This window comes from Toxorhynchites rutilus, chromosome 3 (genome assembly GCF_029784135.1).
Source record: "Toxorhynchites rutilus septentrionalis strain SRP chromosome 3, ASM2978413v1, whole genome shotgun sequence".
Lineage (NCBI taxonomy): Eukaryota > Metazoa > Arthropoda > Insecta > Diptera > Culicidae > Toxorhynchites > Toxorhynchites rutilus.
This window is the reverse complement of record NC_073746.1, coordinates 29,836,074-29,862,630: the sequence shown is the minus strand read 5'-3', so window position 1 is coordinate 29,862,630 and position 26,557 is coordinate 29,836,074. Positions and strand designations below refer to the sequence as shown.

General features: G+C 38.9%; 1 protein-coding gene across 2 annotated transcripts in view; it reads left to right on the top strand.

Annotated features, from left to right (window-relative positions):
• Positions 1-26,557, top strand: part of LOC129778049 (coiled-coil domain-containing protein 85C-A) — a 162,120-nt gene that overhangs the window by 77,751 nt on the left and 57,812 nt on the right. The window contains exons 2-3 of one of the 2 annotated variants that reach the window (XM_055784700.1): positions 1,519-1,881; positions 1,946-3,324. In XM_055784700.1, the coding sequence (XP_055640675.1) occupies positions 2,308-3,324 (1,017 nt within the window). In that variant the 5' untranslated portion in view covers positions 1,519-1,881; positions 1,946-2,307. Of the gene's footprint in view, positions 1-1,518; positions 3,325-26,557 lie in introns of both variants that reach the window. The other variant, XM_055784698.1, reaches the window with a different exon arrangement.

Here is a 26,557-nt window from a genome sequence, read left to right as displayed (position 1 = left end):
TGGGACACTTACTCTAATATATGACAATTTATGACATAAAAAAAATGAAAAAATGTTCTGTATCTCGATACCTCCCTAACTCGCTGGTCCTTTTGGATATCTAACTATTCCCACCAACCCGATCAGTCTGATGTTTAGTTGTCAAAATATAAAAAATTAAGATAAATTTTGTGAAAAAATGATACAACCGGTCATTTTTTTGTTTCAAATTGGTCATTTTGGCCGGAATGAGCGTCAAAACATACAAAACAAAGCGCGCAAAAAAGGAACGCACAAAGACAGGTTTGCTTGTATTGTATGAAAATGCTCAATCGCAAATCTAATCTAATTTCAAAAATCAATAGACGAGTAAGTAGCTTCGTTTGCCAAGGGTGACCATTGAGTATTATACGATTTGTGTTCTACATACATCTTCTTTTCAAGGAAGATAGCGGCCTTTATTACAGCTGGTCTGGTTTGAGACAAGATCATAAGTGTCGGGCAACGTATGGATACCCCGGTCATGCATCAACATTGACGACCGCGCGGAATATTCACGGCCAGAAGGTTATGCTGTCTATTTGGTGGGACCAGCTGGGTGTGGTGTACTATGAGCTGCTAATACCGAATGAAACCATTACGGGGGACCTCTACCGACGACAATGGATGCGTTTGAGCCGTGCACTGAAGGAAAAGCGTCCACGATACGAGCAAAGACACGATAAAGTTATTTTGCAGCCCGACAATGCTCGGCCGTATTTCGCGAAATCGGCCAAAGCATACTTGGAAACGCTGAAATGGGAGGTTCTACCCCACCCGCCGTATTTTACAAACATTGCTCCGTCCGGTTACTACCTTTTTCGATCGATACAACATGGCCTGGTTGACCAGCACTTCTCCAATTTTGATGAAGTCAAAAATTGGATCGATTCGTGGTTAGCCGACTAACTGGCCGATTGTTTCCACAAAAGTATCCGTGAATTTCCAGAAAGATGGGAAAAAGTTGTGACTAGCGATGGGCAATACTTTGAATATTAAATTTGCAACCATTTTGCAGAATAATGCATTAATTTTTGAAAAAAAAAATTAAGAAACTTACCGGTGCTCCTATTACATTCAGGATTTGTAAATAAAATTTTTTTGTTTTGTATATTCCGCCTCCAGCTCTGTTCGAGCTCCCCAGCATCCCAGCCGCCATCTCCGAGTAGCATTATCCCACCGCTCAAAGCGCCGCTCTCCCCATTACGAATTAAGTGAATGGAGCGAGGCGCGCGAATTCGTGTTTTTATTTTCCTCCTCGTTCGGGTTTTTCTTCCCTCCTGCCGTTTGTTTTTGTACTAGCCGTTGTTTTGCAACTCTTCGTCAGCCCGCTCTCTTTCTCTCTTCGGGGAGGTAGATTTCAAGTTTTTGTCCAACAGCCCCGCGCAGAAGGGAAGCTTTCGTTAAGTTCGAACTGTAACGAGCGTGTTTTGCTTAATGTCGTCTTGTTTTTTTTTTCATTTTACTCACTCATTTCTGTTTCTCCTCTTCTCGTTTCAGGTTCAAATTTTAGGATTTCAACGACTTTTTTTGCGCGCTGGCTTGACGCTACATCGGTGATTTTTTTCCTTCTTCTGTTCTGTTGTTTCGTTTCGTCGAGCGGAACTTGTGTAACCTGGAGGATCTCTCTCCCCGGCCCCGGCAGTCGCGAGGTGCCAGTCAGTGTCTTCGGTGGTGTCGGTCGGTCGATCGGTTCGAGCGGGACGCTCTCACTGTGTTGTGCGCTATTATGAATCCGATAGTCGGAGTCTTTAGCGTCGAGAGATAACCAACCGTAATGGTACAGAGTGATAAAAAATGACTTTACCGAGTGTGTGAGTAACCTAATGGGAGCAGAAAATGCCTTAGAGTCTGTCCTAGGCGGTGAGTGAGTGAGCTAACGATAAAGTTGAGGGAAGCAGATGATGAAATAGCTTTTTTTCGACAGGCGTTGGGTAGAAGGTGATAAGAAAGCTATTTCCCGGTCTCTCGCAGTGATGGAGCATAAAGAATGTGATAATTGAGAAGAATTTACGAGAAGTGTAGAAGAGCGAGAAGAAAATGTGGTATTTCAGTTTATCTATTTAAGTGCCTTTGGACAATCGCATTCGAGCGCGATAGTGAGTGTATGATTCGCTGTTAGTGTCTATAAAATACAAACAACAGTGAAAGCCTTATCTGGGGGGAAAGCTGAAGGAATACCTCTCCAGATAAATTGAGTAATTACCGTGCCGTGCACAACAGGTAGCTTAGCAAGAAAATTGTCGTTCATCACATTCCTCTGCAGTCCTGTACAGCATTCCCGTAGTCATGTCAACAAATAGTAATAACTTAAAGCTATCCGGAAATGTTATCAGTCTGACAAGTAGTAAACAGCCTCAGCTACAGAAAACCAAATTAAAGCAGCCACCACACTCGACAATCGCGACCACCGTACATTCGAATTCGTCGGCTCCCACAAGTCAACCCACAGTGAATGGTGGATCAAAGCCAGTTCAAAACCAGTCAGGATTACAGAAACAATCCGCTCAGCAATCCCAACTGGCGGCTTCTCATATTCCGCCACGGTATCAACCACCACCACAGCCACCCGGGGGCATCTTGAAGCACATTTCCCACAACGGTGGTGCGCCACCCCTAGCCAGATCGTCCACAGTTCCTAGTATAGCCTACCCGAGCGAGCTAAACGGAGTAGGTTCCCATCATCACGTCAAATTCCCACCCGAAGTGCCGAAATCGTCGGGTTTATTCATCCCGGAAAACCTCAAGCATCAACTTAATCCATCGCGACTTGCCGTCCCTCGATCCCATCTCCGATTCTCGAATCAACATCACCTAGCCCCAAGTAGTCATCACCAGAATCAACCACAACCGTCGTCCCATCATCTTCCTCCGCCACCTCACACGCGGCTTAGCTCCGAGTCATCCTCCGAGGATCAAACTACCACCAGTTCATCCCGGTCCCTCCAGCACCATTTGAACCCAAAGCCCTACAAGCAAACGTCCCAAACACAACCCCAATCCCAAGGGCACATCCAGCAGACTACTGCGATCGTGCACCATCATCAGCCTCCATCAAGTCAACAACCTCCACCAATTCCGCCATCGAGTTCTGCCAACAGCCGCGAACTTCAGCAACACCCAAATCACCACCAGCAGCAGCAGCAACAACAGCATCACCACCACCAGCAACAACAGCAGCAGCAGCAGCAGCAACAGCAGGAGATGCTGAAGTTTGTCCGAAAGGCCGACTCGGAGACTTCATCGACGCCGACCTCCTCCAGCGGCGGCCGGATATCGTCGATCGAGCAAAATCGACACTTTCAGGTAGGTGCCCTCTCGTAGCAAAATTAAACAGTACAAAACGCGCGGGGAAACAGGTTTTAAAAGTCCATGCTCTAGGCAAGTCAAGTGTCGGGTAGTTCGAGCTGGCAGGCAAGCATGCAAGCGAAAACAAATAGTTATGACGCGGATCTTTCATGATGTCCGGCGCGGTTCGGCGAATGGTCCGCGAGAGCATGTGTGAAAGACCAGGCTGCTGACACAACCGATGGAAGCGGTTGTTGAACGGCGGAACCACACCACACGCGGTGTGACCAAAACGAGGGTGAAAGTTTTGACCTTATTCTCTGGCCGGAGTCCCACTCGCAGACTAAGCTGCGCGGGTGGGGGGACCGCCGAGGGGGCGGGCGTGTGCAGTAGCCGATCGGTCGATTGCGATAATAATTTTGTTTGTTTTTAACCGGAATTTGGCGGTGAGTTTCTCTCGAATTTGAATATCGTTTCTCGTGTTTGTCACGGATGTGTTGTTGGGTAATGATCTCGTTTCCGGATTTGGACTTGCCAATCTCTCGATACCGGTCGGCGAGCGAATATAAACCTGTTCTGGCCAAGCCTATTTTACCAAGCTCGCTTTCGAGGTAATTTATATTCCGAAAAGCCTCATTTGGGTTTTAACTGGTTTTTCGATATGAAAAAGTGTGCGAATTTAATATGCAAGAACGCCGCACCGATGTAGAATAAATTATTACTTTCACCAACAGAGTTGGATCAATGTTCAAATTTTGCGAAATCATTGAAACATATAAATTGGCGGGTGCTGTTCGCCGGAATAGCAAAATTGTTACATGTATCTTATGAGCCATATTTAGGAAATATTAATTATTAATTCAGAGATTTGTTAATAAGAGTTGAACTAACTAAAATGTGTTTTGACGCTTTTTTCATTTAATTATGAGACTGTCCATAGCAATGACTCATGAATGAAACCTTTTTCTATAACATCGGTACCAAAATTATTCTAAAGTTAGTGTTTTACCTCAGATTTCTTCGTGAACTTGCAAATTAATGAGTTGCACAATCTTTGGATAATTTAAAATTTAAAAAATGGGTGGGTTACATCTATGATATAACCGCTAGGTTGACGTGGAACTACCGTTGTCTTAGTAAGCATGTATTATATTGATTAAATTATCGATTGAATGAAACAATTTACGAATTCAATTGAATTCAACAGTAAAAAGTTTGCACAGTTGCCATGTCAGATCAATTCAGGCATTTTACTATATTATGTTCTTTGTTAAAAATAAATTTGATGACCGTCCTTTAACGTTTGACATGATGCCTAGGACTACCAAAATATGTGAACCGAAGAATTGTCAAACGATCATTGTATTTTACATTTCCCTCTCAAATTACTGCATCTCTCATGTTTACGTAGTTCTCGATCCGCAAAAGTTCATTCACTCCTAGTATCTGAAACGACGATTTTCGAAGGCTCCTCAATTTAGAAGTACGTTCTAGGGAAACATTCCGGCCTGGACAAAGACAAGCGAGTACAAAAGTACTCTCCGCTTGCATACATTTGCAGTGCGGATTCCCCCAGGCAACTTTATTTAGAAATCCGTGTTAGGAAAACACAGCTCGAAGGGAACAAAAATACCCCTACATGCATGAATATTTGCAAAGTGGATTCCCACAGGTACATTGATTTTGAAGTCTGTGTTGGGGAAACCGTAAACCGGGTCAATCATAACTTGGCAGTTAGGGCGTTTAGGTAACGCTTGACATTTTACAGTTATTCTATTGTTTACCTCATGGAAAATAACATTTTATTAATTGTGATAGACGCGTAGAAATATTTCCTATCAATTGATGCAAACATCTTTCCAATCTATTAAGAAATGTTCAAGTTATGAACATTCGGAATCTTTCATTTTTCCCTGCATGGTCTCTGTCTAGGTTTTTATTTGACCCCCATATACTCCAGTTAGACGTAGTCCCACGTCAACCATACAACAAATAAATAACCACAAACAAGACGAGGATAATAAACTTCGGAACTATTATAATAGAATGAGGAAAAGGGTAGTGAATTAATTTCTTCTGCATGAAATTAAAAGCCTTATTACCCTATTAGAATACTACGACATAGCTTAACAAATATGCTTCGTTTTGTCGATTGCTTGTTGCCATTTCGAAAGTAATTCCGCATTAACTTTTTTAAAGAAACCATCATCTTTATTGCACAAAAAACTGGGAATGCTGATTTTCTACAAACGTCTCCTGATGTAGCTTTTCTAGCTATGAAATAATTCACTTGGCACCAGGTTTCATTTAACACTGTAGTTAGTGAGCTAAATGAGTTGTGTCCGAGACACCACCGCATATTTGACGTAGGATTCCGTTAGGCTATCTGTTGATTTTGTATATGTTTGAAGAATTACATCGTTAAACTCTTTGATACAGATTTGGTGGTCCTGAAAAAGGCTGTTTTGTTTGGTTATTGGGTATTGTTTGTTCACTCCACCAGTCTTTACCGAGTGATGATGGATTACCGAGAAGGGTGGTAAACAGTCGTTGGATGGTGTGTATCAGATGAAAGATACCGAAGTGGGAGATATTATGAAAATCGCCCATCCTAGACGAGATGCCTCCAGTCTTATGTATGGATGAAATAAAGAAAAAAAACTAACCAATGAAATATAAGATAATTACCAATACCGAACACAATTATCAATATTTTCATCAGTAAAAACATGTTACTTTAAAATAGAGAAACCATATTTGAAATGGAAAAAGTAATTTTCTTTTATAATTTTAACTTTCTGAGTGTTTCTTCAACCCAATGCGAATTTCAATTGGACTAACAAAACCTAATACTATATGTAGAGCATATTATAAATCACTTTTTCTAATATTTCTTCACTTTTCCAATTTTTTTGCCGTATAAACTTTCCTTGGGTGAAAATGAACACAACAAAACAGACAGCTTAAACCAAACGACCCGTTCGGGAACGGGTCGTTTGGCTAAGGGAACACACCTTAGTTTTTGTTTATGAAAATTGAAGTAAATCGTTTCATATTTCAAGTCATTTTGAACACAACTGCTACCATATACAATTTTGCACTTACACTTGTGCTAAATTTTTCACAATACACGATCGTTCATTAAAGTTCCAAATTTAAATTTTATTTGCTAGAATATTGATGATGATGATAATTGATGTCTCTGTTAGGGAATACATTTCGGTAGGAACAAAATCTCCCCCTACTTTCATGTATTTGCAATGCCGATTTCTCCCAGGCAGCTTGGTTTAGATGTCTCTGTTAGGGAACCGCCGTATGGTGTCGTCAATTTCGACCAATCAGATGTGGGTATTTCCGTTAGGATAGGGGTTAAGATTTTTCAATTGTTCGATATTAGTTTCATGACATATATTCTTTTATTCAATGTAAAAAATTGCTGTGGAGTGCCGAAATCGATTGACGCAAAAATTTCATCAATCCAACTTTAAATGACTGAGCAATAAGCGTTTGAAATTGGACAATTTTCACGATGTGCTCGATTTTCGATTTTCAATTTATACCTCAATATGTTCCCGAAAGACGTAATCCTACGTCAAAAAACATTCAAAAACTATGGTTTGGTTATACCTAAGATATAACCGCAAGGTTGACGTAGGACTACCGTTGGCTTAGTAATCATTTGAATATATCGATTCAATTATTGATTAAACCAGTGATTGAATGAAACAATTTCCGAATTCAATTGCGAATAAATCCTAATTTAGGTCAGTTCATGCATTGTGATAGATTACATTCTTCGTTGCAAGTCTGACGTATGGCATGACGTATTGTTCATTTCATTCATTTATCGAGGCCTTACAAAATATGTGAACGGAAGAATGGCTGAATGATCAATATTTTTTACCGCAAATTTGCTTGATTTGATGAACTTCAGGTACCCAGTTTTGATTTTTCCATGTAAGTTGAACGCATATTGTTCAGTTGACGTTATCGCAGCAAATTGTTATCAACAATTTGTCAAATGGTATACGTAGGAGTTTAGTGAGCTGAAGACATGAAGGAATATTTTATTTCATACCGCTTTTGAGGTTCGCAAAAAACTACCCGCACCTTGAATCTTTTTTGCAATGTCGATTTTCCCAGGCTCATTGGTTTTGAAATCTGTGTTAGGGAAATGACACACTGTCTAACTCTGGCACAGTGCCACAATATCAAAAATATTCATCGTAACCAAATCTTAATTAGCGCTTTTAATGTATTAACGGGGAGTCATTAGTAGTCATCTTCACAAGTCTGTACAATGTTCGTTTGAGGTTTGAAACGATTAGATATATATGGTGGCCCTTCACCTTCAATCTTCCTCAAGATTCCCGGAATCCTCGCCATCATGGTCTGGACCTGGAGTACGTTTGGGGGATTTTGTTATGGATGGTCAACCAACCCAGAATGGCAGGAAACAAACGAAAATACACGTACAACGCCCACAAATAGGAGAAGTTGCAGTCTTGCTACTTATGACATCTGAAGTTGCAGTTCTGCTACTTATGACCGTCACTACATATCACGTTACACGTGACGCTTTTAGGAGATATGTTTAATTTTAACAACTATTTTTGCTGCGAACGGATTTTGATGAAACGCTTATCACTCGAGGTGAAAATTGTGTGTAAATCGTAGTGTGGAGATCATGGCGGCGGCAAATCATGCCACATCAGTGGAGGAGGTCTCCGGAGCCTAAAAAGCTGCGCCTCCACCTTCCACACGAACGGTCGTGGGTTTATTCCAGGACGCTCCAATAATTCATTGCTTTTTTCAAGGCTAGAGGCGAAGGAACTTTGGGGTTGAAGGCCACTATATTTCAAAGAAATCAATTAGGGGACATTGTTTTCATTATTGGGTAGTCACTGAAAAATTCTTCTAGTGCTACCAAAGAGAAAGTGTAAAAGACATTTGCTATGGAAAATCTGACAGACGACACTAAGATAAAAAGAAGTCACTTGAGTTGTGAGTTGCTATGAAGCCAATATACCAACTGTTGCCTTGCTTACCACGGTCGAGAAGCGAGACGTGACTCTCGTTCGTGATATCAATCGTTCGGTGGTATTTCGGATAATTGATACACCGACACATGTTCTAAACTCCAATAGAATAGCCATCCATTCTAAATTCTCTTCTCCACTGGTTTGCCACTAATTGTTTGACCTACAATGGACTTCATCAAACAAACGTAGCAAACCAACCAGGAGATGATTCGTAAGCAAGGATCGTTTCCGATGAGATAAATCATATGCTGAAGATCACAACAACGACCAAAACAGGATTAACTTATCCAAGAAATCCAAACGTGATGGCAAGAGTTGAATGCCCAAAACCAACAGAAGCTACACGAAAAAGGCAAAGAGATAAAAGTCGTATCGGGGGTATTGGAGCGATTCAAGTATCTAGAACAGCATCTAGTTGAAATGAATGAATTTCTGTTCGATACGATGGAGGAAAAGCCGGGTGAGTTATGTCGGGGACATAACCATAGATACGTAGGACTACACCAAGGGCTGTCAATTTAAATAACTTATTGAATATTGAAGTAATTTTTGATTATCCTATCTAGACTGAATTAAACTTTTGCAGAACCAAAAATTGAACCGAATGGGTGTTGTGGTGGTAGCAGCTCTAAAACATGATGCTGATTGCTATCTAAAGTGGAATTGAAAATTAAAGAAAGAAGCAGTGAGAGAGGGAGTGTTGAATTATAAAGGTTTTAAAATTTGGTAAAATGTCAATTTATAAAACTTAACTTAAACTCTCAGCCTTAAGGCCTATAATGGACGCCCTCGCCGCCGCTGCCGCCGGCTTGTTGCTAGTTGGATGACTCAAATCAGCGGACGGAAACAGCACACATATTCCACAGCACAGTTAAGGAATTTTTTGTTCAACAAATACATTTTTCATTGCACAAAACACTGAGTAGTGTAAGTAATCGACACCGCTGCAATATTTCCAAATTAACTCTAAGCAACACATGATGTTGGCTGATCGCTGTCTAGAGAAAAACTAAAAATTGGAACTCTTTTTTATTCGTTACATTGTTGATTTTTACTATTTCCAGTATATATTTCTCAGGCACAAAAATACCGGAAATATTTCCTATTAATTTATGAAATATAATTTTGGAATTAAAATCCATCCATCAATCGAAGAGATATTAACGTTCAAATTCTTCACACTTCTTCCACCCGAAACACTGAAATGGGCCCCAAAATTGAGATGCTAATAAAGGAGAAAAAGAGTAACAAGCAGAGATGTAAGAAATTGAAACAGAAACATTTGAAGAAAGTAACTACAATGTGTAGTCGGAGAAATGTGAAGTTGAGGAATTAAAGTCTGCCAACAAGATGGAGACACAATTTTATAGAAACAATTCTGTAGCTATTGTCTCAGCCCGAAGGCTCTTCCTCTACCAACATGGGTAGCAAAAAAGCCACTTTTATTGTCCTGATCATCCTTTTCTATCAAAAAACCATATTAAATCTGCCTGAGTCTCCCAGGCCTATCGGACTAATGGAGTGAATAATCTAAATCTACGTGCGGAATCCACCACACTAAAAACATCTCCTGGATACAGCAGCATGAAGCCGTTTATCTCTACCTTCAAACAAAAGCACAGTGTTGGAATCACAGTGAAAGCACAGTGTTGCTTTACGGATACTGAGAAGAAAGGAAATATTGCAATTCGAGCCCCACCCGTTCGAAGCATGAGGCAATGGACGAGAAAATTGCTAGTAGTACTTGGATTCTATGGAAAGGGCTAATAATTGAACAGGACGAGAGTGTAAATAATGTCATTTTTTTCAGTATTGTTCTAGCCAGCGAGCAATTAATAGCATTTAATGGGGGACCCCTGTCTGGAAGGTCGAAAAATAATGAATTTTCGTGATTTTCTTTTGGGATGTTAGGAATAAAGTGAAGTATGTGGGTATTTTGATTATTGTGTAAGGTATATTTGAAGATGTATTTTCCATTTTTTGAGTGAACGAATAATGATTATTACGCTGTAGACAGCTGGATGCGTAGATGCTCTGAAAATCGGTACCTTGCTGGTGGAATCGGTTCGGGGTGTCGTAGAACGAAATCCAAAGAATATTTTAATACTTTAGGACTATACCTAAAGCGTTACATAGGGGTTTTCGAAAGTTCGGCAAATTGCCAAAACGGCGGCCTTTTTTGTTAAAAAATGGTTGTTTTTCATGGAATATTGCTGCTTAGAAGTTCATAAAAAATCGAAAAAATGAGGTATCAAAAAACGGCTATGTAACGCTTTGGAGCATTCATTTTTACATGCTGATAAAGTTTTTCAGCCAAATCGGTCGAGTAGATCCTAAGAAATAGATACCACCAGCTGAAAAACATGGTTTCTAGAATAACGCGTTTAAAAATTTGTTCAGCATCACCATATCCCTTGAGGTGACCTCATACTTTTGGCTGTAACTTTCTAACGAAATCAAATTTTCTAGGACAACGTTTCTAAGGGCATAAGCTTTCCAAAAATTCAAAACAAAAAAAAATCGATTTTTTTCGACATTCCAGACCAGAGGTGATTTGGAAATAAGATTTCGCAAATGGTCTTTGAAAGGCTACGAGAGAGTTACGACAAACCGAAGCAATCGGCTCTTTTATAGCACAATGAAAACTTCTACTAAAGAATTAATTATTAAACTTCTATTGTATATCAGAGGAGAATGACAGGCGAATTGAATAGAAAACATTTTCATTCAAAAAGCTGTACCGAAATCAGTGTCAAAATATTTGTTGCATAGAAAAAGCTTATTCATACCCTTGGTGAACTTACACTAGACAATATCAGTTGGTAAGTGATTCGAGCTGTCCCACGCGGTTTCATGAAATTTTTAGACCTCAAGATTGTGTTCATCGTGTCATTACTGAGTCGATTGGGCGGTTTTGTTGTTTTTGTAATCAGACGCTCGACGGTTATCGGTTAGTAATAATTTCAAAAAATCTCGTATCCTTCTGGCAGGACCCAAATTATTCAACTGTCGGTGCGCTAGAGAAATAAGCGGGCAACGACAATAATGAATTCGGGTTCGATTCAGGACTACTTTTCTGTTGAATCCGAATGAAATCAACCGACTGCTGATTAGAAAACTAGAAGTTTTCAGTCAACTATATTCGATGGCGATGGATAACTACAATTTTATTGGATGATATGGAATATTCTGTTCAATCGATTGCGAAGGTTCTGTGAATATGTCATACTGAGAACATGTGTCACATTTGTGGGAAAATAATCGTCATAAACTATATCACATTTGGCAACTCCGATTTTTCACGTAATTCGTTTTATCGTTCTTTGCGCTTGGTAGTTGAAAAGCTAAAAGAAGAAGCAAGTTGCAAGTTTTTTTTTTCTAAGAATGAGAATAATAATTGTACAACGCGCCCCTGTTTATTTCAGAAAACAATACGCCTATTATGTATATTTTTTTAGACACATATGTGTTTGTTTCATCCGAGCAAAGCAAAGCGAGCAAAGTAGTAGAGACGAAATAGTACGAAGCGTTAGAAGAGTTTCGAGTATTATATCATCGAGTTCTGATTAGGATATCGAGGAACTGTATGCAAATGAAGACCTGGACGATATGTTAGATGAACTTACTATAGACGACATAAAGATATTGATTTTTCAACAGTACATTTAAAAAAAATAAGTATGTTCTACTAGTCAGGCCATTTCGTTTGATACCCATATTGATGAATTGATAAAAATGTCCCATTTTGTGATGGCGGTTATTTTGGATTTACATTTTTCATAAATAACTGTGTTCTACTATATAGTCAAGCCCTTTCATTTGGTACCCATATTGATGGGGTTTTGATAACATATGTAGTCCGTCATTTTGTAGCGGCCGCCATCTTAGATTTTCAAGATCATAGAATACGCAGTATTATAACGACAGCAGAGATAAAGGCGTGCTCCAAATTTCAGATCAATCGGTCAACAGGAAGAAGGTTAAACTTCTATTGGTGTGGGACAACTCTGCACATTAACATACGAACATATTTACAGTGGGTAATGCTATATAAAACCGTTTAAAAGTATAATATAAAAACTATATTTTGATGTTTTTAATTTTTGATTTTTCATCATAACCCATATTTACATTAAACTGCCCATTCTATCAAATTCCGTTCAAAAATCATGTTCAAATTCAACGATAAAGGTGTCACCCAGATCTGAGCGACGGGGCGATCAAGGTGTTAAAGTTAGATAACAAACGTTGGGGATTAGACGCAGTGAATAGTTATTTTAACTCAATCATAATCAAGCAAAGGTTTCGAACGATTAGAAGAGGAAAATGACTGTAGTCCATTTGAATATAAATTTTCTGCTGTCTAGCGATTGATATGGCAATATGTATTAGCTGGGGAATGGACGGATTTCGTTTAGATTTGAATCTAGAAGAAATAGTTTTAAATATTTGAATTTCACTATCAGGAACGACATGGAACTTAAGGACGACATTATTTCGAGAAACCAACTAAAAATCATATTCAACCTTATGCAGCGAATCCAAGAATTATAATTTGAATGCTCGATCCCAATTCCAATAGCGCATCGAATGGATCTTCGGTTACTGAACCCAAATCCCAGCCAGTCAACCAGCCCCGTGCTGCAAGGGCGTATAATTTCCCCGTATTTTTTATTGTTACTGAAAGTGATCGTTGGTTCCGGACAGGAGGGCGGAGAAATAGAATCCTCTCTCTCTATCCCTGTTTGATAGGAGGGCCTGTGTTGGCGGACGCGTTTTCGCGGCCAACGCGGCTGTCGCTGCCGCCGCCGACGCCACTCTGTGATATAATAATAATGATCGTTGTCTATGACGGGGCGAGGTACGGAATCGGTACGTGCCAACGCAGAAAAGAAAATAGAAAAACCCTTTTCCGCGTCGGCTGGATCATCAGAATCGGGCGAAATTAACATTCCACCCGTCTGCCATCCCCGACACCAATGTGAGAGCTCCTCACCGTGGAAGGTAGCTGCGAAGACGAGTAGACAAATCGTATTCCTGTTTTTTTTTCGATCCGAGACTGCCGCCGGGCACAGATGAGAACGCACACAGGCTCGGTTTTAGGGGAATTATGGTTCATAAAACTTGATTAAAGCACGGATTATTCATCGATGTTCATTTCGACGTGATTCAAACCATTCAGCCCACGTTGCGTGTATGACTGTTGCTGTTCATTGAGGGCGCGCGCAAACTCCCAATCCACACACCTCAGGTTCGTCGCCTGTACCATGGTTAGATTGGGTTCAAATCTCTCGTTTCGCGCGTGCAACCAAAATCGAATCAATCATCAGCCACACGGTGGGACATATCCGGCGCATGTGGGATCGAATGTGGCGGCACTCGCGCTTGGCGCTTGGCTGAAGGAACTTTTTTTGTCAGACTGTAGGCAGGGTGGAATTTTGCGTTACTTTTCATTTATGCCCTGGAACGAGGAACGGTTGTACCTCGGCTGTCTCGCACAGATACGCCCATTTTTATTCAAATTGAACAAGACGGAATAATGAAATGGCTGCGCGAACGAACTCAAGATGTAAGCCACGCGTCGTGCCGCTGGCATATTTCAATTTTATTTTCAAGTTGACATCATTCAGATCCGAGGTGACACCGTGATCGAGCGAATCTAAGATTTCACAGAAGCACTCGAATTACCCAAAAAAAAAAAAATTCAATACAATCGAAAGCAGTTCGATCAATCTTCTAACCCCTCGATAATCTCCCAATTTGATTGAGCTGCCCACACGAATTCTATAAGCAAACAATGAGCCCAAAGAGCGCGCGCTTTCGAGCAGCGAATGACAATTGACATACACACACAGGGGTTAAGCTTGGGATTACGAAAACTGATGTCAAAACATCCGTCCAAATCACGTCACAATAAGTGGTTCTCAGCGTGGTCGCACACAACGAAACAAGCGAAAAGGTGCCAAACTATGAATTTTCATATCATCGCCTCATTTAGCTAACACCGTTTAATAAACGTCAGTCGTGAACCATAATTTAGACAATTGCCAAGTATCACCTAAATGGTTTGCTTTATGCAAACCAACTGAAAGACCACTCGGCTATGAAGCTGACAATTTGTCGGTTGCGTGCGCACGAGTTTTGAGAGCTGTGATTTCGATGAGTTTCCTAATTTCAGAACAAGCACGCACCTCATCCGACAAAACCATTGAAACTGGGCCTTCATATGCTGGCGATTGCATCGCTCCACTTGTGGTCACCTCCTTCTGCAGTTAGTGTACCGGGGCAGGTAATAGAGCGAAATGAAATTCTTTCTCGACCTTCTTCGCCCTTTCTTGATGGAATTTTTTTTATCCAAACTCTTCGTGAGGTTTCATCGGTCTTCAGCGCTAATGAATAAGTGTGGGAAAATGTAATGGGCTCGTTCGGGGTAAATTTCTCGCCGTTGATACGTGATGGGATCCACCAAGTGGTCGGTTTTGCTTTTAATTGCATTGAGATAGCGCGCTGCTGTTGAACTGTGACTCCGTAAACACCGAAGCTGCATCGACGGTGTCTAGTGCTATTATTCGAAAGCCGCCCACCCACCAAAAAGAAAGCTTTTATCGCGGAGCGCTTATGACAAAACAATTGCGCCAGTTTGCTCCAATTGCGTTTATTTTGGTCGTGAGAAATTGGTGCGCGAGCCCACGTAACCGCCTCTGAGGTATCGTGTACCGAAAATTTGGCTCTATGGTTATGACTATTTCTATTGGGGGTGCCACAAAGAAAATGGTAATGATGGTAGGCTATGATATAATGATAGTTTACTGATGAATTTGCCCAGCTGCTATCTGCCATTCGCGTTTCAAACATTTAATTAGCAAGTCACCAACCAGGACGAAGAATATGAAATATTAGGTTGGGGAAAAAAAGTAATCCATTATTTTTGCGTGAAATTCAAAACCTTATTTAATATGCCTGGGATTGTCTGATGTGGGTCAAACATGCACCGTTTTGCTGTAAAATTAATTACCATTCTAATGCTTCAAAATGCCTCTGTCATAGAAGTCTTTGTCCTTATTGGCGAAAAATTCTAGCAATAGTTTTTTACAATCTTCTCTTGACCCCAATTTTTTATTACTCAGGATGTTTTGCAATGCAAGCAAAAGGCGGTAATCACTTGGTGCCAGGTCCGGTAATCACCTGGTGCATTAAAACATCCCAATCAAGCTTGCAGAGTTTCTGGTGAGTCACTGTAGACATGTGTGGCCATTAGGAACACAACACCTCTTCTGTTGGCCAATTCTGGACGTTTCTGGTCAATCGTTTGCTTCAAACGGCTCAGCTTTTGACACTAGAAATATGAATTTAGTGTATTACACTGAAAAAATAAAAAAAAAATTAAAAATCATAAACATAAGTTACTCAGTTGTTACATTTGTTACAGTATGTTACTAGTGAAGAAACGGTTCGCTTCGGCCAGCTTCGAGGTCGGATAGCCGGATATCCAGCTGCCGGATATTCCACTCCTTATTAGCGAATACAATATTAAGGGAAATGACGAAGTAAATAATCGTTAAAGGGCCTGACCGGGTAAGGGAGTATAAAGTGCTCCCTAACCAAATGACTAGTTGTATGGCAAATATTGTATAGGATATTGAATAAGAAATTTTGGCGTTTTTTTGAATCCCTTTGTGTCTTAACATAGGATCTATAGTGAAAATCGTACTTTTTCATTTATTTTACGTCATCCTCAAAAGCTTCGAGATAAAAATTTGAAAAAAATATTGAATGTGCCTCTCACCAAAATTTCATCAAAAATTGAAGTACTAAAAAATATTGAAATTTTGAAAAAAAAATTTTGGGATTTAAAGATTTAGTACCAGTCTAATTCATATTTGAATGTGTGCCTACGACATGTGTGATTATTTTCAGATGTTTTCAGTGTTGTGCGGCACATTTTTTTTTTATATTTCCAAAGGGCCTGGCTGGGTACGGGAGTAAAAAGTGCCCCCAAACCAAATCACCAGCTGTATGGAAAATATTGTATAGGGTACTAAATAAAACATTTTGACAGTAGTACCATATGTTTGAGTCCTTATATGGTACAACATAGGATCTATGGTGAAAAATGCACCTTTTCGTTGTTTTTGTTTACAGGTGGCGTAATTTTTTCCTGATTTTTCAAGAGCATTGCGAGACACAACATTAATTTTCTTCATCGTTTGCATTATTATTTTTATTTTCTTGGAATCGATTATTTTATTGTATTCGTGGTTTTCAATTGTAAAATTAAAATTAAAAAAATATAATAATTTGGATTTTTCTCATTTTTTTCCCATTTATCCGAATGATCTTTCCACAAGGACTTCATTTTTTCCTCCTATGAATTTGGTAAACCATCTAAATCCAATGTATTCTGATATATTTTAAGATACGAGAAAAAAAAATTACAGCGCAATGTTTCAAATCTACCGACAAAATTTAGACATATAAAAAAACAAAATTTAAATAAATATTAAAGCAGTACAGGGCCTCTAAATTCAAAATAAATATAAAATGCCCAAAGGGCGAAAAAGTTTTTTTTTCGCGCAATCCTCTTAAAATTTCAAGAAAAAATTACGCTACATGTGGACAAAAACAATACATACGAACGCATTTAAATAAAAATTAGAGCAAAAGTGGGTCTCAAAGCAATATTTTTTTTCTCAAAATTTCGATATGCCTGAAAATATATTTTTCTAAATTCTGATGTTTTTTTCTAAAAATTCTGAAAAAAAAAATCACAAATACCTAAAATAGACGTAGGTAAAATTTGAATACAAACTAGAGTAGTACTGAATCTCAAATTCAAAAATAAATGAAATTTAATTTAAAATAAAAATGAAAATTAATCGAATTTTTTTTAGTATTTGATTTTTTGATGAAAAAATTGTTTGAAAATATTGATCGATACACCTTAGCAAGATGTACTTTAATTTTTTTTTTTTTTTTTAAAGCCATTGAGAATGGCGTGAAAAAAACGAAACAGCGCATTTTTCACTATAGATCAATGTTGTACCATATAAGAACACACATATATGTTACTTCTGTCAAAATTTCATATTCAGTACCCTATACAATATTTTCCATACAGCTGGTGATTCGGTTTGGGGGCACATTCTACTCCCGTACCCAGCCAGGCCCTTTGGGAACATAAAAAAATTGTACCGCGCAACACTGAAAAAAATCTGAAAAAAACCCAACACATATCTAGAAAAACCGTAGGAACACATTGAAATACGAATTAGAGTAGTACTGAATCTCTAAATCCCGAAAAAATTTTTTTCTAAATTTCAATATTTTTATATTTTTTTATAATTTTTGATGAAATTTTTTTTTAATAATTTTTATTGTTACACCATAGTGAGGCGCACATTCAGTATTTTTTTTTATTTTTTATCCCAAAGCTTTTTTGTGCATAATGTCATCAAAATCGGTCGAGTCGTTTCGGAGGAGCATTCCACCACAAACACCGTAACACAAGATTTCTGTGTTTTAGTATAAAAAATATGAACAGTGTTATTTATTTATATAATTATTATAACGCCAACCAACCCTTCTTATGCCCAAAAACACAGGCGTTTGCATCAGAATAAAGGACATCACGCTACATGTGAATATTGAAAACAGATGATTCTCATTGAAATAGATTCAAAGGTTATATGAATAAAATATGCGAGATGGGAAAAAATATTATTAACATTCAAGCTGTAATTACTGTTGAAACGTTATTTAGAAAAAAATCTGTAAATTATGTATAAAACCAAAAAAATCTGTATCCACAGATTCTTGGTTTGAAAAACTCGAAAAAATCTGTAGAAATTCAAATTATTCTGTAGATATGGTAACCCTGGGCATGAGTTCAATGGATTGTGGATTGTGCTATGGCTAGTCGGGTGTGTTGGTACATAGATGAACTGTATGGATCTTAACTGTCGTGGTGGGACGTGAAGAGCAACATTTTCTAAGAGTTGGGGACAGTCAATGTTGCTGCGCAGCAGAAAAAAACATTCTTCAATTTTCACAAAAATTCCAGTAATGGTTATCACGTTATCAAAAAATTAATTGAAAACAACGAAAAAATACGGGGGTCTCCGTAGCCACATTGGTTGCGCGTTCGCTTAGTAAGCGATCGATCGTGAGTTCAAAACTCAGGGCCCTCATTGACCATCTTTGTGTTGTTACAGAATAGCTACGTCCACGCAACAATCATCAGCGATGGAGATCGATCCACGGTCGAAATAAGATCGATTCATCCATACAACTGCTCTGCTCTGCAAGACACATCGGGCTGCTGTTCTATAAATAACTCAACAATGATCAATCAACTGTCTCCGCTGTCCGGTGGTCCAACTGGATAATGGAAGAACAGAAAGAATATTCTTACGCCTAAATGGCTACTGTGTGAATGTACCATATGTAATGGTATAGAAGGAATACTGGCGAATGGCAACTGTGTCATGTGCTAATTATAGATATGATAACCATGTGACATGTACACGATTAAAATTCGGCTCTGTTACATCTAAAATGCTAATGAGCCTTGAATAAATAAATGGGATAAAAAAAATAAAAAAAAACGAAAAAATACTTTTGAATTTGTTTTCCCGCTAGATGATTATTTGTTTATCCAAGTCATGAATAGTCTCAGCTTTCTCCGAATGCTTCCCGATAAACAAAAAGATATGATTTTTTTTAAATACATGTTTTAGATATATTTTTCACGTTGATGTTACGTTGATGTTACTCAATAACTCTTTCTAAGACACTATTTAGGTACGACTTATACTTTTTGAGATATAAATTGTCAAAGATTCCTCTAAATCAATACGCTCTATTGAAAAGTTACGCTTCAGTCAAAACCTTCCCAATTGCTGTGGGAAACTTCCCACATTCCTCCAATCAAAAAGGAACACAAACTTTCATTCGAATCAAAAATACTCATGTTTTGTTATTTGTCGATTTCATTTGGAATTTCTCTATAAAGAGGTCTTACGTCAAAAGTGTAGAATGTCCTGAATTTTCTCTTTGTTGACTTCCATTGTTAACGCCATGTAACTCACAACTGAATGGAGAGCAAAGATTTTTTTTAGTGTGACATTCCTGTCAGTATTTGCCCACCCAGCCAACCTTCAGAACGGGCCTAAACATAAATTTGCATGATCGATGTTATGCCAGATATCGATCCTTACCTGCGAGAAAATAATGGATTACTTTATCCCAAATTAATATAAAGAGTTGTACCGCAATTTCTACTTCACTGGAACTGCATCCTCGTCAGACCCATCCAGTGAAACCCGCCCGCACATTCCGTGAGGTCTGGCTGACATTTTCCAACTCTTCCCTGTCAGTTCGGAGATCGTGCAGAAAAATGCTAATCAAAATGTTGAAACCATTTATAAAGTATTTTGATATCGCGTAGCCTTTGGTTGGTTATGATATGTTGACTTTTTGATTCATTATTTTTGCTCTCCATCTTCGTTCTACTCCACCACCGGATGACGGTGGAAATGGGTGACGAGAGGGTTGCGCGGATGGAGTGTTGTCAGTTCTTCTCAATTTCATAGAAACTCACGCCGGAGGGGGACACTCCTGTCTGGTTTTCTCTCTCTGATACGCATTCATTATTATCTGTTACCAAATCGTTCGCGGTTAGACAGGTCGCGGAGAATTGACACCGTGAAAAATACCATTTCCGTGGATTACTCACAAAAGGGGAATGGGCGGCTCTTTTTCACTGTGGTCTCTGCTTGCAGCCCCCGCTTTTCGCATGCGGAAATACGGAAAGGGTGTGTTTGCATGCCGTCTGTGCGTTGGGCGTCGGATTGCAGCGGCAATTTGCGTCTTGGTTCTGTCTGTCTGTCTGTCTGCCTGTCTCCCAGTGAACCCTGAATGACGGGGAGGGAAATAATGTATGATATATTTTTGTGGGCATTGAAAATAAATACACAATGGCGTTGCAGCACTCGTTTCTTTTCATACTTTTTTTTAGTTTTCTTGTTTTTCGCTCTCGGCTGCTTTCATTCATTTCCATGAATGGTTTTTCGAATGGAATGAGAAGCCATATTTTCGAGCTTAAAACACACAGTCGAGATCCGAAACCCGCCCGGCGGCCCTTCACCCGTCAGTATTTGCCCACCCAGCCAACTCCGGGGTGGGTGATTCAGGGTTTCACGACTACTTTCGGTCAGCAGCAGCAGCAGCCGTCTCGGCGAATCAAAACTCCGCTTGTGGATCAGATTTGTGGTCAAACTTCACGGTTCGATGGATGGCTTTGTGACGGTTCATCGGAAATGCATTCGAAATCGATCGTCGAGTTACCGTCTGTGTGCGTGTGTGTATGTGGGCTCGTCTTTTGCATAAGCCGGCTATGCCTTGCGTATGTGAATGCTAAAAATAGCTTGGATTTATGCGGCATGAATATATCGGGTTTCACTTTTCGAGTGGCTGGTCGCTGAGTCGGAATTGCCTTTCTGCGCGTCAAATTTCCGACGGTGACTTGTTAATCGAATCAGCGTCGAGTCTCTCAAATGCCAAGCGTATCGGTCTCAAGGAAATTTGGTTGAGTAGCAGCTCAAATAACAAATTCGCACTGTTCTAAGTATACACTATGAAAAGTTTGTCTATTGGGCGGTGCTTAAACACAGCTTGGTGTACCTATGAATTTCCAAAAGTTTTTTCAATGCATGTTTTACGAGCGCACTGAAATCGAAAACTCTTCAATTGTTGAGTTTATTTCAATTATATGTTTATATAGAGGAATTTTGATTTACTGATAAAGTTCCACTCGTCAAACCTTGGCGAGAAGGAAGTCACCAATAGACCCTCATCAAAGTCGAATACGACAAAAAAGTTACAATTCCGCTCATCACTTTGAAGGAGATAGTCTTCCTGGTTCACAAAAAATTCTTCTACATATCGCAGTTTTGTTTCACGTTGATACCTCGTTCGGTATCAACGTGTATGTAAATTCGATGGGAGATCACTGACTGCTAATCATCAACCTGACGAAACGAGAGATTCATTTCTTCACACATGTTCCAAATACGGAAGACTTTATCCACCAGAAACAGTCTTGGACAATTGTCATAAACCCGTTTTTCTACGTGTTTCTTTCAAAAAATTGAACTCGGAGACAAAGTTAACTATAATTTTGTTTAGAGTTCCTCTCAAACTGCACGCTATTTACTAATACTAACGCGAGGACCTTCATAACATACCTGTCTATGTTCGGTGGATAAACAATAAAGCTGTCCATCAATGGTGTAACTACTTTTTTGCATCAGAAATCAAGTTTTCGTTTCACTTTGTGGCGTCGTGCACAAATTAAATAACGCGAGATAGGGGGGTCGAGGTTGCATTACTTACTGTGTATTAGAGATAGGAAATTGCGCTACGTAAAGGAGGGGGGGGGCGGTATGACAGGAAGTCCAAAATCCTGATTTTTAGCGTTACGTAATTTTTGCACGATGCCTATATGAACGTTAAAATAAGATTGTGTTAGATTCGTAACGAGATTCGTGTCAGGGGGAAGAGGCATATTTGTATTAATTAGTCACGTCAATTAAAATAACCATTTGCTAGAATAGTTGATCAGTCATCCTCGCTCTTAACGCTCGTCAATTCATTTCTGGTCAATTCAAGGCATTTTGACGGCGATAGCCGAACTTGTCCTAGTCGAAACTAGTCGGTTCTGCCAAAACGAACCAAGCGCCCTTTTTTTTCAAAATTGAGTTACTTACACTATTGGATGCAGAACATAATAATCTATCGACTGTAAAATGACCATGCCATTCGGACAATTGACAACAGCTCCAAAAGAAAAATTCTGTGTAGCAGACTGTAAAAAAACGAAATTGTATTCAACCAAAGCGAACCATAAACCCATAATATGGCATCCGTCGATAGTGATCGTTTTCTCCAAGAAGGCAGATCCGAATGTTTAACAGATTTTTCTGTTTCGGAAAGCTCCTGGAATCAGATGCTACGGGTTGCAATGAAGTGCAGAAGCGCTGATCTGCATCTTTCAGAATTGAGTTCAACCACAACGAACCAAGTGTAATGCATTCCTCAATCAATTTGTTTTCATTTATTAAGATATCATTTTGTAAAAAACAGCAAAAGTGAATCAATATATATACCATTCATGAAATTAGTCAAGAGCCGTTGCAAAATAATAATGTGTTGTGTATTGGTATTATGTTAATAACTAAAATGTACTTGGTTAGATCTGGCTGCAAAGAGAATGAAGTTTTACGTGTCAAAACAGTATTGAGAGAAAACAATATTGGACAATTGTCGAAACACCAGAAAGAAAAGTTAGTTAGAAAAGTTAGAAAAGTTGCAGAAGATCTAAACATACCGATTGGATTCGATGACAAATGCATACTAAAACTTTTAACTTCAACAAAAAACCAGCATTGCTACGACCCAAATTTACTTCCGAAGAGGTTATGACGTGAAAATCAAAACTCAACCAAACCATTGGAAGCTGCTGAATCGGAATAGGGAAAATCGAAGACGATCAAAAAAAAATAAGCAAAGCTGTTGTTAAAAACCGAAAATCAAATATGGAAATGAAAATTCAAAATTTTTTGAAGCAGCAATCGCATTCTTGAGATGCTTTCTAAGAATGTTTTTGTTTAAATGCCAAATATGTTCAATTTAGACTTAGTATTGGACTTAAAACTAAGTTAATCGTCGATTGGGTTTCCATTGTTAGCAATGACCTTTTCAATACGCTTCCGGAACGATCAACAAGTTCAGATAACATTCTCTGAATCCATTTCCCTCCAAACTGGTGTTAAACTTCGCTTGAGAGCAGTCGTCTTCGAGTGGCGCTTAGCATGCCGTTCTACGCATAGTTGTCCCATGTTACTTTTTGACGATTTTCACTTTTCTTCATAAAACGTTGTCTTTATGCATAATCTTACGGAAAAACACAAAAAAACATATAGTTTATTCCCAGCTTAAAAAAAACAACATAAAACTCAATTGTCCCATGTTGATATTCTGTTCATAACTGTCCCCCCATGTATTTTTTGTAGATCGATATCGAATAAATCGGTTCAAGTACAAGAATTTCATGTCACACTTTCAGCAGGGCTAATGTACCCATTTCTGGTTTGGAAGAACGAACTAATTCTCAAACAAATATGAAAAAGTTTACCAGAACACGTGTACACCTTGTTAGCGAGTGTCTAATAACAATGAGATTTGTATTCTGCGAAGGTGTTGCAGATCACTCATTTCTTCATAAAACGATGTTTCTATGCATAATCTTTCGGAAAAACGCAAAATAAAAATAATTATTATATATTAATAATTAATTAAAATAATTATTGTATATCAAAAAACAACATCAAGTTAAATTGTCCCATGTTGATATTCTAGGCATAACAGTCCCACCATGAATTTTTAAACCCGCAATCAAGCATGATTGATTCAGTGAGGGGATCTCATCACGTTTCATTAACACTCCTATACTCGCGCATTGGTCTGTCAGACCGAGAAATCAATAATTCGTTCATTTCTCAGAAAATATCAACACTACGACTTTGTGATTCTCTCTAGCTTCGTTATTCGTCGTTCGTCATCGTTTAGCGTATCGCATGTGTTGGTACAAAGGGGACGTGTGTCACTTTTTTAACACTTTCGGTCTGACACACCGACGCGAGTATAGGAGTAACCTTTTTGGACAAGTGCCTTTTTTCATATTCTGAATGAAATGTATAAATTAATGTTAGTGGCGTGGAATATTTATTGAATATAATGCATAAGATCATCGCCGAACTATTCTTATTTGATTCCAGTCCTTTTTGTAGCTGGATTGAACGGATCCGTATATTAATTATTCGTCGTTGAATGTTTGAGTTTCGTATAGTTATTCGCTAAATATAATGGTCATACATACACACTTGTGAAAGAATTTCACTTGTGGAAGAATTGTAAACAGCAAACTATAAACTAATCGGTGGCTTATGGAAACTTTAAACGGTTACAGTTTCGGCGATATTTTTTTTATAATGGACAATATCTACAAGAAAACAAGAAAAAGAAAAGGAAGTTCCTAGAAATCTTTTTATACAATCTTTTTATGCCCCATCTAAAAAAGGCATTAATTCTTAGTTTACCAAGAATACAGAGAAAAAGAATATTAGAAATATGCAAACTTTATATTCCAGAACCTTTATCATCTGGTAATTATCTAGAAGGTCCTTATACATTCTTCTCTTCGATAAAAGACCCGAAAAATACGCAACAACTGCATGAAATGTAAAAAATATGTTTGCTTCAAGCATGCAGTTATGCTATATTTCGATTCTTACTTCAATGAAACCACAATCGATCCAAATGTTTTAATGTCATTTTACAGCTCTTTATACTTCCATGAATTATATTCAGTTGCTTACTTTTAACAGTGAAAAATTCGAATTTATCAAAAAGAAAAACATAGAAAACATAGTTTTTGGAGTTTTTTCATTCAATCATACCCTCTTCTTCAAATAAATGCCAATAAAGCCTGAAATATACACAATAGCAACATTACAGAGAAGTTTTATTTTCGGTCTGTGACACCGTGCGCGAGTATACGTGTTATGATTTTGCACGCGAGTACAGGAGGGTTAAACAATAGTATAGTGCTTATAAAAAACCCAGTGTATTGCTAAATTGAAATGCTTATAGCTTTTGGTAGACAAATATGCGAGAAAACTTTGATGGCGTTTTTCTCAGTTGCTGGTTTTGGAACATGGGACAACTATGCTTAGAACGGCAGTTTGCCATCATGAAACATCATAATCCATGAAGTGCTAATAATTTAAAGGATTGAGACCTGGATTGGATGGGGGTCACATGTTTTTTGACCAAAACGGCAAATGTTCCTCCAAGCATTTCAGTGAACGAATCGGTCGGTGACATGGTGCCTCGTCTTGCTGAAAGACCTCATTTGGCTTAGATTCATATTCCTTCGTGACTCATGGAAGTAATTTTTTTAAACTATATACACTTCCGTGGTCATTTTATCGCCTTCTGGAATGAAAGTCGGGTCAATTTTTCACCGTCTTATGCTACTAGTCCAAATACCATGACGCTGGCCGGATATTTTGTCAAATTGACGTTTTTGCACACGTCGGCTACCTCTTTTACCGGCAGAGAGCTGGTTTATCGGTCGGTTCTAGAATTTGACCCGGGATCATCAGTAAATATGTTCTCGTCTGTGAACAAGATTACTGGGAGAAAACTTAAAATCTTGCAGCGCTCGACACGTTACTCCCGGATACGCTGAGTTATCATCTGGGGTTTCTTTCGTGCTCGTAAATTAGCACCACAGTCTTCGGTCACTCATTCCAGCCTTCACAGCCATTTTTCTCATAGAACACATGGGATTGGACTTAATTTTCCTCTTGAACAGCTTACTCGGATACAGCTTTTTTCCTCCGAACTGACCTCGGGCGCCCCGAGCAGGTCCTTGGAGATACTTTCTTTTCTTTTCTAGGTCCAAAGCTCTTTTTACAGTCCACCGGCAGCCGCAAATTCGCTTTGCGGCATTTACGCACGAGATAAATCATGGATACGCTGCCACTTTGCCATTACCTAAAGCAACGATTGCAAAAATTGACGAGTTCTGTTTAGTAACTAAAGGGTGTGTCACATCAAATTGCATCACGGAAAAAACGATGTAGAAATTTAATTTTTAGGAATTATATTTTCAGCTTTCGCTTATAATCAGATAAGAGTGTATAGATCACGTTGGCCATGCTTCACTGTCAATTTTTCGTAAATTTGGAAAAATGTCGTCGAACGAAAAAGAGCGTCGTGAATTAATCCTGTGCACTCATTTCGAGAATCCGGAGTTGTCACATCGGGACATCGGTAAGATGCTGGGAATCGTCCAATCCACGGTCAGCAGAGTACTAAAACGATACTTCGAGAACCTAACCATCGACCGGAAGGTGAAGAACGGCAAAAATGGATGCTCCGTCAGTGAAATAGATCACAAGCGCGTAGTTAAGCAGTTTAGACGTGATCCGAGAAGTTCGGTCCGGGATGTCGCCAATAAGCTGAATTTGTCAAGTTCATTCGTCCAGCGGACCAAGCAGCGGGAGGGCCTGCGTACATACAAGGTTCAGAAGGCTTCTAACCGCGACGAAAGGCAAAACATGGTGGAGAAGACGCGAGCCCTG